Source organism: Lissotriton helveticus, chromosome 10 (genome assembly GCF_964261635.1).
Source record: "Lissotriton helveticus chromosome 10, aLisHel1.1, whole genome shotgun sequence".
Taxonomy (NCBI): Eukaryota; Metazoa; Chordata; class Amphibia; order Caudata; family Salamandridae; genus Lissotriton; species Lissotriton helveticus.
In genome coordinates this window covers 66,489,568-66,505,339 of record NC_136071.1, presented here as the reverse complement: position 1 = coordinate 66,505,339, position 15,772 = coordinate 66,489,568, and the positions used below count along the sequence as shown (strand labels likewise).

General features: G+C 43.9%; 1 protein-coding gene across 1 annotated transcript in view; it reads right to left on the bottom strand.

The window, feature by feature from the left end:
• Positions 1-12,811: 12,811 nt before the first annotated feature.
• LOC144783927 (vomeronasal type-2 receptor 26-like) overlaps positions 12,812-15,772 on the bottom strand; it is a 56,510-nt gene continuing 53,549 nt past the window's right edge. Inside the window, exon 4 of the mRNA XM_078662661.1 lies at positions 12,812-13,755. Coding sequence (XP_078518787.1) covers positions 12,812-13,755 — 944 coding nt within the window. The remainder of the gene's footprint in view (positions 13,756-15,772) is intronic.

The window sequence follows — 15,772 nt, the reverse complement described above, 5'->3', positions numbered from 1 at the left end:
TTGGGTGTGTGGTCGACTCCCCCCTTTCCAGACACCGAAGGGAGTTCTGCCACTCTTTCCTTATCCATTTTCACATAATGGTTCGTGTGGAGCATGGTCCACGTTAACGTCATCCTCAACAGATATGTTTTTTCTTAACAGTACATGTTTCCCAGACAAGCAAGGTCTTCCCCACAGAACAGGGTTAGATCTCGAAAACGAAGTTTACAATTTAGGTAATTATTCTTCGAGTTTTATGGTCCTAAATGTTCAGTCTGATACTACTCCAGACTTACCTGCTATTTCAGTACTACCAGTCAAAGGTGAATTATGTGTCCGAAATAATGGTTCCGTACATGTAGGACATAGTGATTGTACTACTATTGTCAAGTATAGTGACAGTGGGAAATCTATTTTCAAAGCTTCACGTCATTCTTATTTTATTTGTGGTCAAACCGCATATGTTCGTCTGCCCCTCGATTGGGAGGGAACATGTTACATTGCCTTCCTACTGCCACCAGTTTTCCTAGCCCCATCTGATTATCATAGAAACACACATCTAGTACACGTTAGACATAGAAGGGAGTCCCCGATTGTCGATTATACTGAAACTGCTCTAGAACAATATACAGATTTCAATAGAGGTTTCTTCTTCTTTATAGGACCTATCCAGAACAGTAAGCTAATCCGTAGGTTAACCAGAACCCTCGAAGCCGTAGTGAATGAGACTGCCTCTGCCCTAGGTAATTTAACTGAAGAGCAATCTGCTATGAGATTTGTCGTGCTCCAAAATCGTCTCGTCCTTGACGTCATACTGGCCGATAGGGGCGGGGCCTGTAGAGTCATCGGATCTAGTTGCTGCATTTTCATTCCTAATAACGCACCGTCTGTTTATTCAGCTATAACCAGACTCCATAAAATTGCCCATCTGTTACACCAAGATCCAGGCACCTGGACATGGTCCGGTTGGTTCTGGAATATAATTTCCGCCTGGGGATGGAAAGTATTGTCCTTTTTAGGTATTGCAGTAGCGATCATATTCAGCTGCTGCCTCTGTATACAATGTGGCCCTGCGATTTGCGGCATTTGTGCTACCTCTTGTATTCCTAGTCCCAAGTCCCGTTCTAAATCCCGTTCCAAGAAAATTCGAGACGAGCAAATGATACTGTATGAAATGATAGATGGTATCATGAATATTGATGTTTCCTGATGGAAACGTAGTGACAAGGAGGGAATGTGGAAAAGTAAATTTTGTCATGTTCTGTGTCCCTACGTGTCCTCCATCTTATGTTATGTGTGCATGATTAAATATGCATATGTATCCCCATGTTTGATTAAAGACGCAATTACAGTTGTGTCCATCTCTAGTATGCCAGTTTCCAGTCCTCGTGAATACTACGAATATCAGGCCTATGTAAAGTCACGTTGCCACGTTTCTCAGTGTGCACGTTATTTCATTGTAAAGTCCCCGTCTCTGGGCCTCAAAAGGGCCCAGAAACCGGATTCTCAGCTCCTGTCTCCTGAGCCTCGCTGAGGAGCGATACAGCCCCCACCTGTGTTCCTGACCCTTCACTTACTTCCTGCCTCACAGTGCCCGGCTCAGCCTGGCTCTGCCTCTGAGTCTGCCAAGAGTATGTTATGATTCTAGTTATCAGTCCAGCCCTCCTTCTCTGCATTCCTAAGCTACTGAACTGCATCAATAGTTTCCGTCATTGTCTAGCCTTTACGTCTCCATGTAAGAGAAATATTGTATTAAATGGTCCTTTAATATTCTTCATCACGCACTACATGTAGAATAATGCATGCTCCAGTCTTAGAGTCTGTTAGCCTCTCCCCTCCTGACTCTTAGTTTATATCAACATGTTCTCTAAACATCAGATACTAGATAGGGTTTAGGTACATGTCGCCCTGACTCTCCAGACTTCAGTCTCTGCTCCTAGCACAGAGTTCATAGCCCCCAGCTTCTCCTAGTAACACGTCATTGTCAGTTTGCGCGCACCATTAGGTTAGAGGTCCCGGCTCCTTAGGTAGCCCCCTCCATGTTTCCGCCCCATTTATGACATATTCTGTTACGTTTGCATCACATGTCTATGTATACGCCCCTGTTACACCCATTTTCACCCTTATCTTTCGCGACTGCTATTGACCACACCCACTGCTCCGCCTATCATATGTACTGTAATGCAACTGTTTTACTATATATGCTTGTGTATTGTTATTAAATGTTACGCCAGTCCTTTCCCCAGAGCGCGCTCATCCCAGATCCTGCCCGGCAGCTGTCGGGGCCCCCCTGTCAAGCGCTGCCATCCTGTTCCCGTGCAGGTTGTCCTGTTCCTGTCCTTATGCTGTATTAAACCTGCAAACTCCTACTACCTCGAATCTTGACTCTTATTTATTGAGCTATCTGTTATTGCTATGCCTAGTCAAACCTAGATCCGGTATTATTTATTTATATACCACATCCCCATTAGTGCAGTTGTATCGCCCACATCAGCAACATCGCAATGGCACAAGACCAAAGTCGAGACACCAAGGAACAGCATACATGACTGCCCCGCTGAGATGCACATTGAGCCTACCACCTTCTGCTCTCAAAAGTCACTTGCACCAGTAGCACCAGAAAAGAAAACAATCCTGGGTACTATTCCCCTGCATGTTTTGGCGGGAGGGGTGAAGGAAGTGATCCGATTAGGGTCACCCGGGTCACTCGCGACCACTCTCAGCCTTCCATACCAAATGAAAAGTCGCTCAGACAGTAGAGAATACAAACCAATATCTGTTTATTTAGGTACACTCAGAGTGGAGCCCCGTCTGCCCAGTTGCTTAGGAGTGTTGCAAAGGGACTGACATCAGCAAGCATAAAGTTACATTATGTACATTTAAGAACCAATGAAGGCACGCACACAATGTAATTTTCCAAGCAGATTCAGTAAAACAGTGACTACAAAGAAAATTAAGCTTCGATTCTGAGGCTGGGCAAACACTATCTACTATTCAAGGTCATTCTGCCTATGCCAGCCACTAGACAAGTGGTTTACGGCTTCTATCTAAAGGGAAAGGTATGCACTAATAAGAACAGTGTATTCATTAGTGAGGTGAATTCCGGCCTCTGGGAAAAGAAACCTAACTGAGGCCTCTTCTCTTCCGTATGGGGAAATGATTAGAATCTAGCGAAATTGTAGTAGAGAAATGGATTTTAAGTCAGAATTAGATACATTAGAATGCAGATTGGGCAGTAGAGGATACTCTAAACGAAGTTGGCCAGATCACGAATCCTACAGGTTAAGAGAGAGGCCACTTTGGTTCAGAGAGAGAAAAAAACAGACTCCTGAACAAGTCCCATTTATCAGCACATATAGTGCACACCATAATAAGATTTTTTAAATTCTAAATAGACACTGGAACTTGTTATAAGGAGTACCGGGACTCTTAGGCATTAACTCAGACAAACCAAAGGTATTATATAGGAAAGGTTCTACCATGGGTAACACGATCACTAGGAACTATTTGGAACCAGTGAGAACACAGGGGACAAATTGGCTCCCCAGTTAACCTAAAGGGTTTTTTACATGTTGAAGCTGTAATGTCTGCGATATAGGCATCAATCGCAGTAAAGTATTTAGTTTCAATACAAAGCAAAAATATAGTATTAAGGAATTCATAAACTGCAATAGCACTGGAGTAATATGCGCACTCCAATGTGAATGCTCTAAGGTGTATATCTAAAGCACTAAGCGGATTCTGAAATTGAGTATACAGGAACACAAGAGAGCAGTCATTAACAAAAATGAGAATTCACCATTATAGCAACACATCAAGAATATTTATGCACAGATATCAAGTTTTAGGTTTCATGGTTTACAAAATGTTTTGCCTCAAGTCAGGGGAGGTGACTCGGAACGTGTACTGAGACAACAATATGCTAAATGGATACACAGATGTAGGACAGGAGCTGAGGGTTTGAATAGCGACAATGAACTTCATTACTTCCTTTAAAGTTGGATCTGGATGGGGACTGATGCCTTATGGACAGTGGTAAACAATAGAGACCTGGGGATAGGCTTAGTAGAGAACAAGAATGAACCCCCTTTTTGCATGTAGGGTAGATTCAACAGTGCAGACCAGAACTATCATTAATAAGTGGAATAATAAATAGGTATACTACGCCGGGAAACACATTTTCCGATCTGAGTGCATTTTTCGGCAGGGTCCTGTTTTTTATTTATTTGCCAATTGGAATGGTTGAATTTAATTAAGCCTAAAATACAGGAATGGTGTCTTAATATTGTTTTTAATTGGTGCATCGATATAGTCTCATGGAAGATATATACAAGCTCCTCTGGGACAGTTCCTTCTTCAGGAGCATAATAATCTCCCTCAAGAGACCGATCATCACTCTGAGTCAGGGGGGGAAGGCACTGCCTTAACCCCACTGCTCCTTTTCTTGGAAGGGACCTGGTCCATTATTCCAGAATCCAGGGCTTGTTCAGTTTTAGACATTTTGGCCTGTGACCTAGTTCCAGCAAATACAAGTGCAGAGATCCCTAACATTTCTGCAAGGGTCCTTAACTTCACTTCACACCAGGTTGACGTCTCTAAATAATTTCCAAGCAAACATTCTACAGGGAGGTCTGCACTTACCACAACTTTCTTGAGGCCAGTTACCCCTCCCCAGGAAACTTCCAGGGCATGGCTGGTCCTGACATAGCTAGCATTGGTCACTTGGTAAAGTTCACCAAGTATGATCTGTCCAGGGTCCACAAGGTCTTGTGTTACCATTGTGACACTTGCCCCAGTGTCACTGTAGGCCATAGCCTCTTTTCCATTTATCAAAGGCTGCTGTCTGTATTTGCCCGAGTTACTGGGACTCACACAGGAGGACAAATCCATGCCTCCATCACAGATCAGAACGGCCTGAGTTGGCACTCTGACTAGGCCAGAGCCCATCTCAGTACACAGGGTTAACCCTACTACACCCTTCTGCTGAGTACCACCACTTGGAGCTGAACTAGGGGGAACAGTTGCTTTAGGGGCAATGGTGGCTGGAGTTGAACCTTTTCTAGTGCAATCACTAGTCCAATGGCTGTTCTGCTTACAGACTTTACACCATGGTTTCTTTGGGCCTTTCTTTTTGGAAAATTGGGAATCACCGCCATTAGAAGATTTTTGGGGGCTTTGTGAAGACTTCTGGTCTTTACCCTTTTCCCCACCCTTATTAGGATCTTGCTTTTCTGGTCACCACCTTGGTTCTGTACCTTCTGCTTCACCCTGGTTCTGACCCATTTGTCTGCCTTATTTCCCAATTCTTGGGGAGAGGTCAGATTAGAGTCTACCAGGTGCTGATCCAACAGCTGATTCCGACAGTTATTAAGGATCTGCTCCCTCGTAATCAAGTTGTATAATCCTGTATAATCCCACACTTTACATCACAGTAACTAGCCCTCCAGAGCCTTAGTAGGACAATCATCAAAGTCAACCCAGTCCTGGGTCTGTGTCTTTTGGGTATCTCTGAACTGTATTCTATACTCCTCAGTGGTTAAGCCAAACCCATCTATTAGAGAACTCTTCAGGACTTTGTAATCATCAGCATCCTCTTCTCTGACAGTGAGGAGCTTGTCCCTCCCTTTGTCTGCAAAGGAGAGTCCTTTTTCTAGCTTTTTCAAGCTCTAGGGACTCCCTTTCTAAGGCTACTTTCTGTCTCCTTATTCTCAGTTGAGCTTCTTCACATAACGTATGATGCTCTCTCTTCTCCTGGGAGTTCACCCTCCTATGAAAAGAGACAGAGGTCCATACAGATGTGTCAGAATAGTCAGATTCCACTGAAGGTGATCTTGGCCTTCTAGACACATTCCCAACTCTTCCTGGTGAGACAAATACAGGGCCCCTTTGGTCTTCTTCATCTTCAGTTGGAGCTGAATTGTCCAGGTCTAGGTCATTGTCACCTGCCTGGTCAACATTAGAGTCTGAGCCCTGTGGGTTGGTACCACTGGCCTCTTCCCCCTCTGTTGGTTCCACCTCATTGCCTACCCTTTCAGACTCTGTAGCCTTCCTATGATCATCAAGCACTAACATCTCTCTGAGGTGTTGGGTGGTGGCATTCTTGCCTGTCTTCAATTTCCTCATAGTAATCAGAGCCCTTAATTCGAAAAAAGGGAATGTGTCATACTTGGATGTCTGTAACCTACTGACATCTGGCAGGGATCCACTGATTTCTGGCCTTGAAGACGTAATTAATGAGGTGTGGTGTATGCACTACCTACTCGAGTTGTTACCTACTAAACTCTCTTGAGTTGCAGAAAGGGTGTGCTTAAGCCCTTAACACACACCTGTAAGCTCATTGGAACTTTCTGTATTTAAGCTTGTATTACATGTACCTCTAGTACCTTTAGTGATTTTCAAATGATCAATCACTTGAGATTATCTGGTAAAACAATGGCAAGCTGGAAACCCACACGCTGCACACCAATGTGAGACGTTGGTCTGGCATATGCTGTACACTATTCTAGTGGGCACCTTGCACCAGTCCAAACGACCATTATTGATGGTAGGTTTAAAGACAACCTATATAGAAAGCTATCCTAGTGGTAGCTATGGAGAGCAGCCTTCAGGCTAAGTCTTGAAGGAATGTAAAGCAGCTTGTTTTACCATTCTATAATCTCATGTATGACCAAATGAAAGGAGAACCACACCAGGTATATATATAAAATATATGTATTTATTCTAAACACATCCCTCTAGTCTCTTTATGAGGCTAGAGGCAAAAGTACATGCAGTAAACTTGTTTAGCACACAGTAAATTTGCACACTATACGTTGAGCCCAGGGGCGTACCAACCCATATATTAAGAAAGTGTTATAAGACACACGACTGACATAGATACAAGGCCTAGAACTTTTAGAACCACTGGGGCCACCAGGAACCTCCCAAGGTAGTGACACAGGGGACCCACGGGGGACACGTGCAGTGTCTAAAAACAGCCGCAAATCACCATTAACTTCTATCTGGAAAGTCACGGTTGGAATCTTAAAGATTAAGGACTCTTAGAAGAGGACTTGGAGCATACCCCTTTAGAACTAGGAGGTTCTAGAGTCAACACCCCCGGGAGCTGTGGAGTACTCGAGTTACTTCACCCAGGGCAGCCGGGTGAATAGGTGGCTTTTCATGTCGGGTTTCGTCGTCGTTTTCTATGGCGAACTGCTGAAAGATCTGCAGGCGACCAAGTACGAAGTGTCCGGGTGGATCCAAGGGTGAATCGGAGATGTGAAGAACCTGAAAGCAGAGGGGACAGAATCTGGGCCACATGCAAGTGACCAGGGAGGTGATGAGAAGATGCCCACCGATGTCGGGTGATTTCAGGTGAAGAAGGTGAAGCTTGACTCTCCAGCCACGAGGACCAGAAGGCATCGAGGACAACCATGGGCTGGATTCAAGCTGTCCCACACAGGATGTCGAGTGCTGCGGTGTTGGTTTCCGGATTGGACCCAACAAGCCTTGGCAACAGCGACACAGGCACAAAGCAAAGATTGGCTTTGGTGTAGACCAGCAAAGTCTGAGGGACTCACCTCTTGTTAGGGAGTCAGGGCACGTCTGGAGCAACCAGGGAAGCCCAAAGGAAAGAATAGTTACCTTCGTGGGGACCTACCAGTCGACGGACCAGGGATCGCGAAGGGGCCTCAAGCAGAAATGCTAGAAGCGGGCTCACGGAACACTCGTGGAGTGCAGGCCCACAATCTTTGGTGCAGATGGTGCTCGGGCTGGGGCAACAGGTAGTCCAATGTACAACTTCAGGAAACCTCGGGAAGTTGATACACTTGCACATGAGAACCGTGTCCAGGAGTTCTGGTCCCACGTCTCTCGTGAGGGCTGCGGGTCTCAGTTTTACTGGGATCTCATGTTGGCCTCTGAGAAGTCTGGAAGTCTATGTCCTGAGTCTCAAATACTTTGGGGTCCGGCAGGAGCCTCAGAAATGCAGACCGGCAAAATGCTTTGTGGTGCCTGTTTGAACGGGGGAGTCATTCCTTGACCCCAAGGGAGATTTTTCCATCTTCTAGCCGTGTAGAATGTCGAAGTTCCAGGATATATGTTGCAGAGTTTCATCCAGGTGTAATCTAAAGTCCTAAGGCCTGGGGTCCCATACTTATACTAAGTTAGGGGGTTGGACATACTCTGGGGATCCACCTATGGGAGGATCCAGGGAGGGGGGTGGTTACACCCCTTTCCCTTTGTCCAGTTTTGCACCAGAGCAGGGGCTGAGGGCCCCTGCAACCGGTTTGAACTGGGGTATGCACAGGGACACCAAGTGTGCCCCCAGCCCTGTCTGAAAAGAATGCACCCACCCAGCCCCAGTACATTAAAGCCTGTCAGGGAGGTGGTTACACCTCCTGTGACAGGAAACCTATTGTAATGGCCTCCCCTGCCCGAGTTTCGTCCAGCAGCAGGAGGTCAGACTCGTGTCTGTGGCTGCAGCATCCAATTTGTGATGCTAGGGCTCTTTTAAACTATTACCGGTTAGGTAAGTGTGTACATGTCTTCTCCCTCTAGAAGGGTGGAATTCTACCCCCGCCGCCAGGACTGGCGGGGGGTGGGATTCTAAAGTGTTTGACACCAAACACGACATGTTTCCATGTTTCCATGAAAGGCGGTGATATCCCGACTAGAACAGCGAGGATACAACCGCAGTACTTTGGAAAACACCCTGGTGACAGTCTCCAAAATGGAACGGAAAAACACTCTAAAACCCCAAAAGACCAAGGAGGGGAATACAGGAATCCGTTTCATTACTTATTACCATAATGGACACCAGCACATAAGGAAAATTCTGAAATGTCATTGGCATCTTCTACAACATACCCCAAACCTTAGTGAGCATTTAAAAGACTATCCCGAAATGACTTTCTGAGGAGCCCCTAATTTGAAAAGATATGCCGTTCCGAATTCACCGAAATGAAACAAATATCCACATTTCTGGACAGACCAGCAGTATTTCATATCTGCCATAACTGCAATATATGCAAACTTAGTACAAACAAAACCATTAAAGTACCAATGCCACAAGGGAAACACTTCACTATCACAGAGTGGATAGACTGTGACAGCAAATTTGTAATTTACGTTATGTTCTGCCCCTGCAAAAGACCTTACATTGGAAGCACCATCCGACCATTACGAACCAACATTGAAGAACATTACAGGAACATTCATAAATACAATACAGGCCATCCCCTGAGAGAACATTTCCATCTGGAACATCCACACAAAAAAATAGTTCTCCTTCTTTGGCTTAGAACTGATACAACCGACTAAACGAGGGGGCCACCGTGAACTCAAACTGAGGAGAAGGGAAAGTGAACTCATCCTCTCCTTTAACACGGTGAAACTGGGCCTGAACCAGGACGTGGAAATGCATGTCTGGTTAGGCGAGGAGTGACCCTCACGAACTTTTACTCGGTCCTCGCCTAACACTTAATGCTTCGTGAAGCAATCAACTGTATGGCATAACAGACCATGAGCTAGTATTAACGAGTCATTTCAATAAGACGCTGTTAAACTTGATACAAAGCACCAGGCTTGACTCTTTACCACGCACGGTGACATATATGTTACATTGCCCATTATTATCTGATTCTAACCAACCTTTACCCACTGAAAAGTTCTGTCAGATTTCGAATTTGTTCACTCCTTTTACATAGATATATTTTATCTGCCTCTTGCACTGCCTAGCCACTTATACACTAATCTTTTACCCTATTCTATTTCGGACAGATATTTCTAGAATTAAGGGGACCCCTCAGTCATCCCAGGAAGATATTCTCTCGACACGTGTTAATTACAGTGAGAATCCCCTTTCCAAAATGGCGCCCACTGATTTCCTTTAGGAGGCACTCCAATGAGATATTGCCTTAAATGACTAAATCCAACCTGTGCTGTCTGTCAGCACTGCGCAAGAAATTCCTGATACCTCGCCAATGCATAATTGATCAATACCCACAGTCTCCCCTAATGAGAAACGTTTTCAGGCCTCGACTCCGATTTCGGATAGTCTTCACCGTTCATATACGGGATACCAGATAATTACACAACTCTGTGGGACTCCCCATTCCAAGATGGTGCCCACAGAGATTCTGGCGACCGGATCTAGATGCGTACTTTGCCATCTGAACCGGAAGTGCTCACCACTGTGAGTAGATCAGACGGGCCAGCACCCCAGCGTGGATGCTGATGCTGACTGCTGAGACCGATTTCTCTAAGGCATTTACACCCATATCCAAGAGGTAAGCGATGCTAAAATCCTCAAGAGGTTTACAACCTGCCTTAAAGGCCGATCCTCGTCATGGATTCATTTTTTCCCCTTCAATCATAGATTACACGTAAGGAAACCGAAACGCTCAGACAAATTGTAGTCCATACCTAAACATAACGGTAAGCATGATGTCCCTAACACGCTACCACAGAGTTTCCCACTCCCCCACATAGTTTTTGATTAGATGCCCCTTTGCTTCACTATGCGTTTATATTAACTCTATAGAACCCAGGCATAGTCAAAACTCCCTGTAGACACACTCGAGAAAATAGTCTCGATATAGACAAACCCTGCCACCCACCTTCATAATACTTAGTTCACTGGACTTGCAGGGTTTGACTATTTGACCGCATAGAAATAATACCTGAGTCCATTTGACCAAACCACCACACTTTGATATACTGTACCCCCTCTTACCTTTTCTCCCTTTCCCCCCTCCTTTTTTTCTTCCCTTTCTATATTGAACCATGGACCCGACCTTAGACCATAACATGTAATTATGCTTTCATTCCCATATGTTGATGATATATGTTGCTTTACTAAGTGCTCCTTGTCTCTACATTTTTACAAATGTCATCTAATCTGGTACTCACTCCATGCTCTATTGCGTATTATGACCAAATCATAGTACCAATCCGGTTGCTGTGTGTCTCTTCCCCACGCATGGTCAATATTTTAATATGTGAATTATGATTTATGTCTCTATTGGCTTCGTTGAAACCCTGTGTTCTATTATAATATATACGCCTGTCCTTTTTATGAACTGCACGATACCACCTCAACCCTCAATGGCCAATGCCCGCTCTCTGTGACATGTGGTTTAACTTTATGTAAATTGCTTATGTCTTTTCCTTTTTTGTCCCACACTGTATAAACTGCACATTCTTTTTATATGTTAATACACAGCCCTGAAGAAGCCCCAGGCCGGATGGCCATGTAATGGGGCGAAACACGTGTTGGCTGTCACTTCTGGCTAGTCTCCTAAAAAGGAGTCTTGACAACTGTGTATAAAACACTGCATATGATAAACTGAGTCTTGGAATTTTTTCTGTGATTGGACGACTGTATTCTTAATTTGTCCTGACACACCTATGGAACCTTCTTTTCGCCCATTGGATGGGGGTCACCCAATGTCAAGGACAAATACCTCATGCGTACTGTACTCAATATTAGGGCCAGTAAGGGGTTGGGACCACTTTACTCCCCCTTCTCACCTTGAAACGACATGTTTCCATGCAGCCATTCCAAAGTTAGTATTTACAGCTTGGTTATGATGCACTTAAGAGTATATGGTCTGGCTGCATCACAGAACAGCCTCAGAGATTAGATTCCGAAAGCTGCAGAGGGGTCCTGCTCATGCATGGGCACCCTCTCACACAAAACCAAACACTCTGCCTTCAGGATTGATAAGGCCTGCCATAGGAGTGACTTATAGGTTTATATGTGTCAGTGATTAAAGGTAGTTATAAGTATCCTTTATCTTAGTAAGGGGTGCATACGCCACCTCACCCAGGCTGCAGTAGCACACCTGTGGTGCCATTTTGGAAGGCTTCCCAGGGGTGGAGACACAGTTTAATACAAGGATTTATAACTGCATGTGGTATTGTATAACATGTTATAGTATAGTATGGTAATTTCGCATAAGTAATTAAGATTTTGCTTGGACATATACATCATCAGCCTCAATATAATTTTTCTAGATTGCTCAGTGAGACTGGCCACAGTTTTAACTTCTCAATAAGCTTATCTAAAGATTTTCCATCTACTATTGTCAACTATGTTGAACACCAGGACGAACTTGCCCCTTTAATTGCCACCGGTTTGAAGTAAAACAAGCCTCCTCTCTTTGCCTCATTTTGAACATCATTTGTGTACAGAATTGCGCTCTTAGTTGTGAAGGGTGGGAGTCCTTGACAAGTAATACATCTGCATCATTCCATTTACTGGAAATAAAGTACAAAGAACCCACGTTATAATGTTTCCCACTTCCTTTTCCCCTATAGTCCCACTTCCAGCTCAGTCCTTCTGTCTTATTTGAACAAAATATCCCTCAGACCTCATCTGGTTGGTCTTTTCATTGGTAAAGTGTTCTCTTTTTTGTCTGAGTCGGTAGCACTAATGGAAGGAAATACATAGGGGCTTATTTACATGCCTCTTGCGCCACTTTTGTGTCATTTTTCCCATGTTAAAAATGAGGCAAAAGTGGCGCAAGGGGCTTGTAAATATGCCCCATAATATTTCAGAAATAAGAAAAAATGTAGTACAGATGCTGACCCAAGAGTGTGTTCTTTGTTCAAGTAATAGGTTTTCTGAAAAAGGTAAATAAGCGTTACCATGATTTCTTTTGAATTTTCATCAGTATGTTTTCTTACATCTTTATTTGTAATTAATCTGTCTAACGCAGCAGTTATATAATGTATCAACATAATTATTAGTCCATATATTTTCTTTATAAAATGAAGTCTATGAAAGAAAATCTCACTCTAGATTTCCACAAGGCAACTTAACTTGTAATAGGGCAAGAAGACAAGGTTACACAACTTCCACATTGCTGCCTATTTTTGTTTTACTGGAAATTGCTGATTTGTTCATTAAGTATTCTCTTGTGTTCATCTCTGGTCTCAGGAAGATGATGTACATTTTAGGGACAAAGATGCAATAGAGAAGGCCAGCAGCAGAGGATAAAATTGCAAAGATTTCAACAGCTACCAGATATTTTCCATTTGTGCTGAGATAGGCTGGGATAAAGGAGAGCCAGACACTAAGAAACACCAGCATGCTGAAGGTGATGAACTTAGCCTCATTGAAGCTGTCAGGCAAATTCCGGGATAAAAATGCAACTGCAAAACTCACACACGCCAATAGACCTAAGAAAGCCAACATAGAGTAGAACATCAGAATGGACCCTTCTTTGCATTCTGCTATCATCTTTCCATTCATTGTGGTGGTGTTAAGGTCAGGATAAGAGGGTGCTGTGCAAAGCCAGATGGCTCCAATGACAAACTGCACAAAGGAAGGGACCAAGACAATGGAGTTGGAAGTCCTGGAGCCAATCCACCTCCTTAAGTTGCTATTGGGTTTTGTGGCTCTGAAAGCAATGATCAAAGTGGCTGTTTTAGCCAATACACAGGAAACAGAGAGAGAGAACAAAATGGCAAAAATAATCTGTCGGAACATGCATGTCGCCTTCCCAGGCTGTCCCATGAAAACCAAGGCACAGAGGAAGCACAGCATTAGAGCAACAAGAAGAATGTAGCTAAGCTGGAGGTTGTTGGCTCTCACCACAGGGGTGTGCCGATACCGTATAAAAATCCAAAGGAACGAGGCATTTTTGAGGAAGAAGAACACAGAGATTGAAACCAAGGTGAGTCCAAGTGGTTCAGTGAAGGAAAGGAACTCCATTAACCTTGGGATGCAGTGATCTCTTTTGCTGCTTGACCAGTGGTCAGCTGGGCACTTCATGCAGTCAAGCAAATCTAAAGGTAGATAAATGATATGTTGAGTGTTTTTGCGAGAGTGATGGCAATTTTGAAAACAAAATCTAAATCAAGGAATGTACATTTTACCTGCAATAAAATACATTTTCAGTTTTGATGACATTATATAAAATTTGTCCCTGGAATTGTGTCTGTATATAAGCCTGTGCCATAACATTTCTGGAGTGGTTTACAGCCTGGCCACTCAATTGCCTTTCTAATATGAGAGAGATGGGAAATTTGTGGGTATTCCCAAACACTTGCATGGTCCATTTACTCTCTGGGACATTGATAAATGTGCTCTTAAAAGTGTTGAGTAAATGTGTTCTAAGCCAAAAAACAATGAGGATTAGGGAAGGAAGTCTCTCCACCTGGGTCCCTATTATACGTTGAGCCCAGAGGGAGCAAATGGCATGTGGGCCCACTTTGAGTGCTCCCAGGGCACAATGGTACTGATCGTCCCCTTCTGTAATAAAGATAGCGCTGGTGCACATGTTGCACCAATGCTATCATGAGGCGGCCTTACCACATTTGCATTGGGGCATGACATCATGCAAATGAGGGAACCACTTTATCTCTGTGACCACGCTAAATTTACCAATGTGGATGCAGGGGCAAACATGCCTTTAAGAGGCATACTCAAGGTACACCACAAAGAGGTGGTGTACTTTAAGTCCTGAAGGCAGCCCACGGGGAGGAAGGGAGTTACATGGACCCCACATTCATCCCCCTGCAGGTGGGTACAGTCACTCACTACTTACTGGTCCACAGCACCTTTTTGACATTCAGGATCAGGAGAACTGCAGCAGTGTCTGCTGAGACGGCCTACAATTGAGAGCCATCAACTTCTCCCGCATCCCAAGGAGGATTTAAGCCTCCAACTAAAGTCATGGACAAAGGCTGCACATATGACCACGTCAGCCACGAGCCAGCATGCTCACTGACAAAGAAGGGTAAATGAATCTACTCACCATAACCACTGCATGGGTGTGCAAAATAAAGACCACCCACTCACACACAGTCCTGATTAAGGCCACCTGACTCCTGTGAGCAATTCACTAGTCGCTTTCACGACTGCGACCACCCAGAACGTCTCCATCCTGTTGGAGGTTGGTTAATCACTTGGTGAACCAAACCCTCAAGTGCTTACAACCCGATGATGACACTATCCACATTACCAAATGAGCCAGAAAAAAAACATACACCACACACTTGTGTGGTTGAGAGTCCCCAATGCAATATCCTTGGGAATCTGGATTGTTGATAGAAGTGATTCATTCCTCAATGATTACAAGACTAAAATCCAAGCATAAAGGGAAAAATACAGGGGTGTGTGAAATAGGAGTAATTTTATTTTGCATAATAATGTGAAATTACACAAAAATATGCAACATTTTGCAGAATTATGTGGAATGCAAATACATCATTGTGCACTGTATTTTAAAGAGAAATGTATCCTTGCATCAATTTTTGGGGCAAGGATTCCTTTTAAAAATGAGCACTGTGAATAACAGCTGCTTGCAATCCGTTGTTCCTGTGCACTGCACATTTTTACTGTGAATAGTGCATAATTTTGTGAAGTGGTGTAGTGCAGTAGTATCAGGAATATAACCTACAAGTCAATAAATGTCAAAGAACCACTTTTCATTAGGAAGAATATCACAAAATATAACAAGCATTTACAATGCAATAGGTCTCGCAGCATTAAAGTTTGAGTTATTGGCATTGTATATGACAATGCGTTGCATAACATTTTTAGCAAACTTTGAATTGGTGAGCAGTGAGGGTGTGTGCAAGAGTATGCTGTTGCTCACAGCTGTTATTATTCACACAGCTTTGATGATGCACCTCACGCACGGGGCTGAGGCAGTTATTATTCACACAGCTCTGATGATGCACCTCAGGCTTCTCCCTTTCCCACAATCTTGCCTATTTTAATCTTAAAACTTCTTTGTCCTTTTTCTGCCTTTCCCTTTCTTGTTCCAGGTCAAAGACTGATGATAAAAAAATAAGTTCC